At 36.8% G+C, this 11160-nt stretch overlaps 4 protein-coding genes across 8 annotated transcripts in view; all 4 read left to right on the top strand.

The window, feature by feature from the left end:
- The window catches only part of LOC130234793 (uncharacterized protein C2orf80-like), a 7799-nt gene extending 7633 nt beyond the window's left edge, over positions 1 to 166 (top strand). For both annotated transcript variants that reach the window (XM_056465092.1, XM_056465091.1), the window contains one exon: positions 1 to 166. This exon is cut by the window's left edge and continues 384 nt beyond it. The gene's annotated coding sequence lies outside the window, so the exon portion shown is untranslated.
- A 1893-nt stretch (positions 167 to 2059) lies between these two features.
- On the top strand, positions 2060 to 3086 carry LOC130234794 (gamma-crystallin M2-like). Of its 2 annotated transcripts, none has more exons than XM_056465094.1 (3): positions 2060 to 2068; positions 2206 to 2448; positions 2811 to 3086. In XM_056465094.1, the coding sequence occupies exons 1-3, from the start codon at positions 2060 to 2062 to the stop codon at positions 3084 to 3086; spliced, it is 528 nt and encodes a 175-aa protein (XP_056321069.1). The 2 variants fall into 2 exon arrangements, with proteins under 2 accessions (XP_056321069.1, XP_056321068.1); XM_056465093.1 differs by having other exon boundaries at positions 2206 to 2468; positions 2816 to 3086.
- Positions 3087 to 5410: 2324 nt separating this feature from the next.
- crygm7 (crystallin, gamma M7) lies at positions 5411 to 7608 on the top strand. 3 transcript variants are annotated; one of them, XM_056465095.1, is made up of 3 exons: positions 5411 to 5431; positions 7012 to 7254; positions 7336 to 7608. In XM_056465095.1, the coding sequence occupies exons 1-3, from the start codon at positions 5411 to 5413 to the stop codon at positions 7606 to 7608; spliced, it is 537 nt and encodes a 178-aa protein (XP_056321070.1). The 3 variants fall into 3 exon arrangements, with proteins under 3 accessions (XP_056321070.1, XP_056321071.1, XP_056321072.1); XM_056465096.1 differs by lacking the exon at positions 5411 to 5431 and adding an exon at positions 6910 to 6918; XM_056465097.1 differs by lacking the exon at positions 5411 to 5431 and adding an exon at positions 6910 to 6918 and having other exon boundaries at positions 7012 to 7265; positions 7350 to 7608.
- A 2421-nt stretch (positions 7609 to 10029) lies between these two features.
- On the top strand, positions 10030 to 10841 carry si:dkey-57a22.14 (gamma-crystallin S-1). The gene is made up of 3 exons (XM_056465099.1): positions 10030 to 10038; positions 10145 to 10387; positions 10566 to 10841. Exons 1-3 carry the CDS (start codon positions 10030 to 10032, stop codon positions 10839 to 10841), a joined length of 528 nt encoding a protein of 175 aa, XP_056321074.1.
- The last annotated feature ends 319 nt before the right edge of the window (positions 10842 to 11160 follow it).

The raw sequence follows: 11160 nt of genomic DNA, 5'->3' as shown, positions 1-11160 counted from the left end.
AAATAGGTTTTAGAGGAGTTATTACAACCAAACAACACCACCTACTCCCCATTTCTGTTTGTTGTCTGTTGGAGGGGTGTGGTTACAGTATGTTAACCACGCCCAATACCTAAGACATTTTTCTTAATAACATGCACAGATGAATTGTTCACCACAAAACTAGCAATGTGAGCTAATAAAATCAATATGGTTCGTTTAGATTTCATTCGTACTTTAATGTATAGAGTATGTATAGTATAGTAGGTATAGTGTGCCCACTGTCTCTTTTTTTAAATTTACTTGACGTTAAATAGGACCCAAATCCCCGTGATTTTGAGGCCCACCACAATGTGACGTAGGAGTGCGGTTTCCCCGCCCGCTGAAATGATTGGCAGGCACCATGTTTCTATAATAACATGTGTACACATGTCTTCAGAAATTTTTTTGGCATATCAACTGGGATTAAAATATGTTACAACTCTCTCAGATATTATAAGTTTAAAACCTTATTTAAAAAAAGAGAATGTTTGTAATAAACACAGTAAAATTGCTATTCTTAATCACTATAATCACCATGGCCGCATGATGTCAGTAAATATATGTGTGTGCATGTGTACTGCAAACGGCATTTGTGAGACTCATCATTTCAGAAAGGCTTGAATAAACCACCACAAATACATGAAATAATCTTACTTGGTATTTTTGACTAATGAGCTGTGTTTCAGCTTCATCCGAGTCTGTCTCTGTCACTGACTGCTGTTTATCTGACGAGAAGCACACACACATGTGGGAACTGTGGGTGGGCAGTAGCAGCTCATTTCCATTTAAAGCCACAGGCCACAAAAACAGCTACAATGTGTTCAGACACCAAAGTAGGCTGATTCTGGAGGCTATAATAAATTATCTGATGGGTATTTTGAGTTGAAACTTTACAGACACATTCTGGAGGCACTGAAGGGGTAAAATAGGTGCTCTTTAAGTTTTATTGCATTTTTTCCTACTATCGAAGCCAATGTGTCCCAGAAATCAGTATTGTTCAAAATATCTTATTTTGTGTTTAAAAGAAGGAAGCTTATAAAGGTTTAAAACACATGATGGAGGGTAAATAAGATAATAAAATTTTTTGGTGGGTGAATCCACTGGCGTTAGTTTTATTTTGGCTGTATGTTTTGTTTTGGTTTTTACATTAAACGTAGTGGTAGCCATTGGCTTCCATTTTTTATAAATTTCCAACGACCAAGGTTTTCTATTTTGTTTTAAAGAAAGATTTTTTTAAATAACAATGACTTTCCTGGTTTGAGCCCCAGCTGGGCCAGTTGACGTTTCTGTTTGGAGTTTGCATGTTCTCCCCGTGTTCGCGTGGGTTTCCTCCGGGTGCTCCGATTTCCCCCACAAGTTCAAAGACGTATAGGTTATTTGGGTAAGCTTAATTGTCCGTAGTGTTTGTGTTTGAATGAGTGCATATGGATGTTTCCTAGTGATGGGTTGCAGCTGGAAGGGCATCCGCTGCATAAAACATATGCTGGATAAGTTGGTGGTTCATTCTGCTGTGGCGACCCCAGAATAATAAAGGGACTAAGCCGAAAAGAAAATGAATGAATGAAAATAACTTTCCTTTTTTTCTGATTTTCTTAATATTATCATTCTGCCCATGCGTTCACATTTTTAAAGTACATGGGAATAAAAATGCTATGTTAAGTTTACAATAATTACAATCAATAAAGCTGATCTATTATTTCAAATACATTACAAATAATTATGGATGTGTTGATGCATTCTTTGTCTAGACCAATAATTCATTATTGCGTAAAGCAATTCATTACTGACTGGACCAAAACAGAGGAGGCCAGCTGAGGTTAGTTATTTGCCAGCTAGGAATTTTGATTTGATGAATCAGGGCTTTTACATCTATGGTTAGGATTAGAAGGTTGGCAGCGGCATCAGAGTGCCAAATCCCAGTCATTGAGAGGACAAATAAAGTTAGGTCCACCATGTTAATGGACATTTATAAAGCAGACCTCCTGCCCTAGTTTGTTTGACTTTCTCTTGTTTACCACACTCTCCTGAGGCTCACATCAAAATGAGTAAGGTAAATGAAACTGATGAAGATGATAACTTTGTCTTGTATTTCTAGAGGAAATTTTGGTTAGTTTTTGACTTTTCTGCAATTGTATAAACATTACAGTTGTCTGTACTACTTTAATCAGTGACATCGCTCACTTACAGATTATCTTTTATGAGGAGAGAAACTTCCAGGGTCGCTCCTTTAAGTGTGACACAGACTGCCCAGACATGAACCCTCATTTCATCCGTTGCAACTCTGTCAGGGTGGAGAGCGGCTGCTGGGTCTTGTATGAAAGGCCCAACTACTCTGGATACCAGTATGTCCTAACCAGAGGGGAATATCCTGAGTATCACTCCTGGATGGGCTACAATGACACTATTCGCTCATGCCGTACAATTTCCTCTGTGAGTGATATGCCTGTAAAGTTTCATAATATATTTAGTCAATTCTTGTATATTTTTCGTTGCCTTTTACTATGTTGTTTCATCTTTGATGTTTATTGTTCTGCCACAAATAATTTTGTACACATTACACGTTTAGACATTTAAACTTTATGCCTGGCTGTCCAAACCTGGTTTTGGAGGGCCTCTGTGAGTTTAGCTCCAGCCTTATTAAACACAATAAGTTAATTAGAGTCTCCAAGTTCATTAGAAACTACCAGGCAGAGATGTGTTTGAGACTCTGTGAAACACCAGGCCTCCAGCACCAGGACTGTACACTCTTTATACTTTACAAACTTTGAATTTAAAACTCAACTGTTTTTCAGAAAAGTGAAGGATCTCACCGAATCCGTATATATGATCGGCCAGATTTCCAAGGTCAGATGATGGAATTCAATGATGACTGCGAATCCATTCATGAAAGTTTCCAGTGCCGCAGCATTCACTCTTGCAATGTCATGGAGGGCTACTGGACCTTCTATGAGCACCCTGGATTTCTAGGCCGTCAGTATTTCATGGCTCCTGGAGAGTATCGCAAGTTCGTAGACTGGGGTGCCACATGTGCCACAATCGGCTCCTTCCACAGAATCACTGATTTTTAAAGCTCCAATAACTGTGCCTTTCTGGCATTGATTTGTCAATAAAATGTCACAAAACTAAAGTTTTTGCAGGGTATTTATTCATGCTCTCAGTGCCTGTTCACACTTAAGCAGCTGTCCATGATCCAGCAAACAGATTTTAGGGTATATGGCATTAATCATTGTTAAAAGTTTAATATCCTTTTATGTTTGCCAATTTAAATGACATACATTTTAGGCATTTACATATTTATTTGATAAATGTATGACACTTTTTCTTGTACTTTTGTTGGAATCAAGCAGTTTATAGTATATACAATTAAATCCCACTATTCATTGTGTCTGAGTTAAGTTTCATTTTGATTAAGAAACCATCCTACACCAGGTAAATTAGTAGTTTTGCCAATTCACTTAAAGGGCACCTATGGTAAAAAATCTACTTTTTAAGCTGTTTGGAAAGACATATATGCATGTATAGTGTGTAGACCGACATATTGGGGTGATATAAACACACCCAGTCCTTTTTTTTTTTTCAATTTAGCAACATAAAAACAGTGGACCAATTGGAGCGGTTTTCAGATCGACCGCAACTTTACGTAGGAGTGCGGGCCCCCCGCCCACCGAATTGATTGACAGCTACCTCTGACAAACCTGGGCCATGTTTGGCCCACATGCTGTATGCCAGTGCCAGATGAATGCCTTGTGTGCAAGCTTAATGCCAAATCTGGGCCAGAATTCTAACATGTCCCGGTAGTCACGTGTATAATCAAATAAACAAAACCAGACGTGTGCAAAGCAACCGGAAATAAAAGGTGTGTTGAGTTTGCTAGGTTCATCAATCATCATCAAATGTGATCAAGAGTAAGTTTCACATCTTTAAAATGTTTTAAAACAGTGCATGTGTGTAATGAATTACAGCGATTTAGCTTACCTTTACTTCATCAGCACAGCCGCGTGTCAGAACAATTATAAAGGAAGACGCTTCAATCCCGGTTTGTGGACGTTAAATCAGGTTTATTTTGTACATTAACATCACAGATATCCATACAGCAGTGGAGATTAACCTGTATCCTGTCACATGCAATGCAAAAAGAGTGCAAAGCTAAACAGGCGCTCTGTCTGTCTGTGTGTGTGTGTGTGTGTGTGTGTGTGTGTCTACTGTGGTGGTCTGTGTGTGTGTGTGTGCACGCGTGAACTTTGTGTGACTCTGCGATGCAACTGCACAATAAATACTCATTGGTAAAGTTCTTACTGTAGTATTTCTCACAAACGCTACATGAGATCTGCTTCCTTTAAGTCTGTCTGTTGTCAACCGCCACCCAGTGAAAAAATTTATAAATAGGAATTTAATAAAAGGTATAATAAAAAATCTGATTGGTGTTTTGAGCTGAAACTTTACAGACACATTCTGGAGATGCAAAACACTTATATTAAATCTAAAAAAAAGGGCTAACCTAAGTGCCCTTTAAGTCCAGTGTCATCCATTTCCAGATCAAAATTATCTGTTAAAAAGCAAAAGCCAACAACAAATCAATAATTAGATTTTTATTCATACCAAAATATCAGATGCAACATTTAATCTTTTATCATTTCCATTCACCTATTTCACGATGACATTTAAAGTTGCTGGACAGAAATGCCAGTGATTGGGTAACTGGACTAATAAACACACAGTTTCATAGCCCAAATGTTGTTTTAATACTTCTGAAATACCTTATCAAACAACATCATCAAAATTAACATTGATTTTGAACATGATTATATTTTATTAAACACATGAATAAATAAAGACAATCTCTGGTCAAGATGCTACTATGTGAATATTTGGAAACTCATAGTATTGAGAAAATCGCATTTCTGTTTTCTTAACTTAGTTTCTTTAAAGTTGAGCCAAGTTCTTAGCAATCCATATCACTGATCAATATTGAAGTTTAGATATATTGATATATACAAAACATTTACAAAATTTCTTCATGGAACATTATCTTTACTTAAAATTATAATGATTTTTTGCATTAAAGAAAAGTCTATAAGTTTGACTCATACGCTTTATTTTTGGAATATTATTATTATTAAAAATATACCCATGTGACTCAAGACTAAGGGTTTTTTGGTCCAGAGTCACATCCCACATAGCAATTTTTTTCTGGCCCACACAATCAGCTTTTTCTTGGCCCACATGCCATAGTGAATACGGTTCATGAATGGACCGAGTCTGATTTTCAGGCAAAGGCCAAACATAGAACCATATATGGGCTCAGCCAGGTTAATAACCCATAACTGGACCTGAAATGGACATGACTGCAATGAAATTGATGACCCATGAATCTTTGCGCTTTAGCTGCACTATGGGCATACTTTTCTCAAAGGTTTGGTAAAAAAAAATTCTTTACTCAAAAAAATTTTATTAATAAATGCTACATTTTACATCTGGTCCAAGTCTTGTGTGCCACCTTAAAAATGGTTCTACCTCTGACAAACCTGGGCCATGTTTGGCCCACATGCTGTATGCCAGTGCCAGATGAATGCCTTGTGTGCAAGCTTAATGCCAAATCTGGGCCAGAATTCTTTGCTACCTGTATTATGAATGAAAAATATTTTGTCATTTGTGTTTAAACCCCCCTATCCCTCACAATATGAAATTTTAATACTTAAAGTGTTCCACTTTACACAACATCACACATTTTATTTAAACAATTGTATCATCTGGGCATTTAAAGTGCACTTTTTTATTCTGAAACTTTTCTGTGCATTCTTGCACCAAACATGGTTTAAGTCTCGACTTTCTCTGTGTGCTTTGTATGTTCTCCCCATGTTTGCATGGGTTTGTATTCCGGGTATTTCGGTTTCCCCCACAGTCCAAAGACATGCAGTATAGGTAAATAGGATAAGTAAAATTGGCCTTAGAGCATAAGTGTGTTTGTGTATGTGTGTTTACATGTTTCCCAGCACTGATGGTTCACAGGTTAGTGTACTCTCAGTGTTGGGTTGCAGCAGGAAGGCTATCCAGAGTATGCCAGAGTAATTAAGTAATTAAGGTTAATTTCACTTTGGCGACTCCTGATAAATTAGCGGTTAAGCCAAATCAAAAAGAGTGATTTGCGCTATATATATACTAAAACGCACAGTATAGACAAACAAATAAACTATGGGTTTCTTGGGAAAAAAAATAATTTTGAAACATCTATAAACATCTAATATCAGCTATACCAAAAGCATGGCACACACTGTTAACAATTTCCTATAGAATCTACAGTAACTTACTGTAAATCAATTACAGCAAAGATACCATATTATTTTTTACATTTACAGCACCATTTACATTGCTGTATATGTATTTACAGTATTGTGTATCTTTAATTTAAAATATACAGTAATTTTCACAGTGCAACTTTAAAATACAGTAACATACTGCATAACTGTCCTACAGTAAAATACAGTTCATATTACAGTTAAATACTGTGGAATTAAAAAAATCATTAACAGTGCAAGAACAAAACTTCTCAGTTTCAATTAAATGATTTTATTCAAACAATCTGTTGATGTGTAATACTAAATGCAGGCTAACACTGTTGTTGTGTTGTTTCCCCAGACCTTTCCAGCAGCTTTCAACAGAGCTGCTTTTGCTGGAAAAAACTAATGTTACATAGGCAATCAAAGTGATTGTGCAGGCTAAAACAGGCAGTCAGGTTTGCAATATTCCAGTACAGTTTCTGCTGACATGAGTACACAGTGATTTAAATGACAACACAACAGTAGCACCATTATCTTCTCGGATATATATTTATAGTTCCAGCAGCATTTGGCACTTGAACAGGAAAAAAAAAACTTCAAAGACCCTTCAAACATGGGAAAGGTTTGTAAAAACTACAGTAAGATGTTTATCATATTTGAATTGTTATTGTGGTGTTGACTTTATCTAATGGCTGTGTGTTTTTGCCATTGCTAGATTATCTTTTATGAAGATAGGAACTTCGGTGGCCGTTACCATGAATGCATGAGTGACTGTGCTGACCTACATTCCTACTTCAACCGCTGCCACTCCATCAGAGTGGAAAGCGGTTGTTTCATGGTCTATGACCGCACCAACTTTATGGGCCGCCAGTACTTTTTGAGACGTGGCGAGTACCCTGATTACATGCGTACAATGGGAATGAATGATTGCGTCAGATCCTGTCGGATGATTCCACTGGTAAAGTCTCATATTTATTATTGATTTATCAATGACCTGCTTTCACACTTAGTCTTAACATCCTGTTGTTTTACCCATTAGCACCGTGGGTCCTTCAGAATGAGGCTCTACGAGCATTCAGACATGGGTGGCAGGATGATGGAGCTCATGGATGATTGCCCCAACCTTATGGATCGATTCAATATGTCCGACTTCCATTCCTGTCATGTGATGGATGGGCATTGGCTCGTGTTTGAGCAACCCAACTATACGGGCAGGCAGTTCTACCTGAGACCTGGCGAGTACAGGAGTTACAGTGACTGGGGTGGCGTGACTTCCAGAATGGGCTCCATCAGACGAATCACGGATCTCTAATGAAAGGAGTCCTTGTGAAATGTCTCCTGTATGCCCTTTTTCACACGCTAAATAAAATGGTGTCTGTGCTCAAGTGTCTTGAGTTTTGTTCTTGCACCCTTTACCTGGAGGGGTCATTGCCAGATGATGACACTTGCTATTGGCTGCCAGATTGCTTGACGCTGTTCAGAGAAGTGAATAAAACTAGAGAGATATTTCCCTCTATGAGCAGGTGTTGAGTGTTCTCTCTGCTTGTGCTGTATACTAAAACTCACTAATGGTGAATAACTAATACAAAACGAATGAAGTATGCAAAACAAGCGATAAAAAATACTTATGGCTAAATATGACAAAAATATGTGACATAAACGCCCCTGAGCGCGATGCTTAAGGCCAGAATTTAGGGCTAGCGCAAACCTTTTTTTCTTAAAAGGCCATTAAATCTGGTGTCAGAATTTACTAAAGGGAAAAGTTTGCAATCCAAAGTCATGGATACTGGATGATGGCAAATTATTTTCTTCCTGTTCACAAATAATACATTTTAATGTGAAGACTGAAATTGAATAAACTTTGACAAAGTTTGTCTTTTAATTTCTTTATTTCTCTGGATAATGATCAGTTTACACACAGACAGCCTCTGTGAGCAAAAGGATCCCAAGCATGGGCTCACAGGCGTTTTTAAAGACTATGTTACAATGTTTTATGTAAGAATTTCTCTACAGCTCCTTAACTCTTAAACAACCAGTAGATTACACTTGGCTGTAATAGCCCAATGATTATAATGCATTTGATCTTAACTTTAACAAAACCTTAATTTATAATATCATTATATAATTATCAATCATTAATATTAAAAATTTCCATCACAATACAGTGATTTTGTGGATGACCTTATAGCACATAGATTTTTAGAATGTGTTGGTCATCATGAAAATGAACTGTGTGCATCAATTTGTGCATTGTCAATAGATATCTCAGATATTTTTTATTCCTATCTGCGCTTTTCTTTGATTGTAGTCTCATACGAATTTGCTTGATTAGTAATTGTGGCCCTTAACCTCCAGAGGATTACAGAGTAAGAAATATATACAAATAAAATGTATTACATTTTGGGTAATGCTTTAGTTTAAGTGGCAATTCTCATGATTAACTAGTGGCTTGTTGCCTGCCTTAAAGGTGTAATTCACCCAAAATTGAAAATGTACTAACTATTTATTCACCTTAAAGTGGTTCCAAAAATGTATGAGGTTTTTTCTGTTGAACACAATTAAATATATTTTGAAGAAAGCTGAATATCTGTAACCATTGACTTCCATAGTAAGAATAACAAATACTACAGATGGCACTGCAGCTACTCCACAGTGGGTGTCCAGCGTTTTCCAGCCTCTGGTGCCTTGACCGAAGCTCTGCACAAGAAGTTTGGCCAGAGTAGAATTGGTCATGCCCAACTGAGCGTGGTTTCGCTCGAGTTTTTTTTCCTTGACTTGACGTCAATTGTGAAGTTTTGTTCTTCGCCACTCTCGCCACTGGCTTGCTTGGTTTGGGACTTGTGGAGCTGCGTATCGATGGATTTGCTCTTCAGTGTTTGGACTTTCAGCAGTAAAATTTAAACCACACTGAACTGAACTAAACTGAACTTAAACTCTGAAAACTGGACTGACACAGTTTCAGTTTCAGTTTACTAGAACTTCTACAGGTATGTTTAGCTACTTTGACACAATCTACACTGTAAAAGTGCTATAGAAATAGATAAATTGAACTGAATCAGTGGTTACAGGTTTTCAGCTTTCCTCAGGATATCTTCTTTTTGGTCTTAACTGTCAATGATGACAAAATTTACATTTTTGGGTGAACTATCCCTTTAAGAAATTGGTTATTTATTAGTACTTATGAAAGTGCATGTTCTGCATCTTCTACATTGCTAATACTTCTTCCTAAACCTACTACCTGATAACTACTACCTTAATAACTGGACTACCAACACCCTCCAGCCCGCAACAACACTTTGTAATAAATAACATGCATTTAAAATAAACCTTTAACATAAGGCGTGTCGATATCAGAAACAGTGACATAAAAATAATAGTTGAACTGTGTTGAATTTAACAATAAGTATTGCCTTAATTAATTAATAAAATACTGTATAACATTAATCATTTTCATGAAATCCAAATCTCAGAAAACCAGCTATTGTAAATTAATTGATTTTAGTACAAATACTGGCTCTAGATATTATTTTTATGTGTATTTCATCTTACAAAACTTGTATTTACAAACAAAAGATGTACTATAACAAAACTAAATGCTAAAAAGGCATTTTTTAGGATTATAATATGAATGACACACACAGAGTCAACATTTCATGTCAACTATATATGTACCAAAGAGAGTCCTCAAAGTAATGAGCAACGCCACACTCGCATTGGAACAACTCCAGTCAAAATGGGGAAGGTAAAGCAATACAGTAGGGAAACGGAAGAAGCTTGTAAAAATATTAATGTGTAACATTAAAAGATGTTTACAGTTTTACTGTAAATTGTGCTTCTTTTTTTGCCAGATCATTTTCTACGAAGACAAACATTTTGGGGGTCATCAGTATGAATGCATTGATGACTGTGCAGATATGCTTTGCTATCTTCACCGCTGTAATTCTATCAAGGTGGAGAGTGGATGCTTCATGATCTATGAACAACCACATTACAAAGGCAATCAATTCCTTGTCCGTAAAGGAGACTACCCAGAGTTTGAAAGCTGGTTGGGCAAAAATGACTCCATCTGCTCCTGCCATGTTATTCCTATGGTAATTACTATACAGCGGTACCGTACTATACTACTCACTTGATTAGTTTATTAGTCTACTTATTAAAAGAAATTCCAATATACCATTTTCTATCTATTTAATGAAATTTGACCCAGAAATGTGTAAAAGGTTGTTGACAAGTTGATTTATGCAAACCTTTTGTACCTCTGTCTGTCAGATAGCGGGATTGTCCCATGAAGTGAAGCTCTTTGAGAGAATGGAGTATGGTGGTCAAATGATGGCTCTTATGGAAGACTGTCCTAATGTAATGGACATGTTCCAGATAAACCATGTGTACTCCTGCAAGGTGTCTGGGGGAAGCTGGCTCTTCTTTGAGCAATCCAATTACAAAGGCAGGATGTACCTCATACGGCCTGGAGAATACACCAGATTTACTGAATGGGGAGGCATAAATGCCCGTGTGGGTTCCATCAAACGAATAATGAATTATTAATGAACATTCATGATTTAATCCATTGCTTAATTTATGTTTATTATGTGTGTATTTATTTTATATGATGAAATAAATATGAATGATAACATTCAACATAGTTCTTGCATATTTTGCTTGTCAGTTAAAAGGATAGTGAAAATAAGTGGATAATTTTCTCACTCTGAAAACATTCATGTATATAACATTTATTCATGAGAGTATTGTAGATGTAGATGAGTGTAGGTGGCTGCAGTAAGGGAAGGACTTAAAAAAGACACTTGGACTGTGTGCGAAATCACATACTTCCATACTATATAGTACACTGTTAGATCTTACCGGG

This window comes from Danio aesculapii, chromosome 9 (genome assembly GCF_903798145.1).
Source record: "Danio aesculapii chromosome 9, fDanAes4.1, whole genome shotgun sequence".
Classification (NCBI taxonomy): Eukaryota; Metazoa; Chordata; class Actinopteri; order Cypriniformes; family Danionidae; genus Danio; species Danio aesculapii.
This window is presented reverse-complemented; position numbering and strand designations above follow the sequence as displayed.

What these genes read in the sequence shown, in the direction of transcription:
- LOC130234794 (XM_056465093.1), top strand. An exon ending in GTGAGTGATATGCCTGTAAA is followed by an intron (nt 2,469 to 2,815) that starts GTTTCATAATAT and finishes TTTTCAGAAAAG; the next exon opens with TGAAGGATCTCACCGAATCC.
- crygm7 (XM_056465095.1), top strand. Translation starts at nt 5,411, where the DNA reads ATGGGCATACTTTTCTCAAAG. An exon ending in TGGGCATACTTTTCTCAAAG is followed by an intron (nt 5,432 to 7,011) that starts GTTTGGTAAAAA and finishes TGCCATTGCTAG; the next exon opens with ATTATCTTTTATGAAGATAG. An exon ending in CCTGTCGGATGATTCCACTG is followed by an intron (nt 7,255 to 7,335) that starts GTAAAGTCTCAT and finishes TTTACCCATTAG; the next exon opens with CACCGTGGGTCCTTCAGAAT.
- si:dkey-57a22.14 (XM_056465099.1), top strand. An exon ending in CCTGCCATGTTATTCCTATG is followed by an intron (nt 10,388 to 10,565) that starts GTAATTACTATA and finishes TCTGTCTGTCAG; the next exon opens with ATAGCGGGATTGTCCCATGA.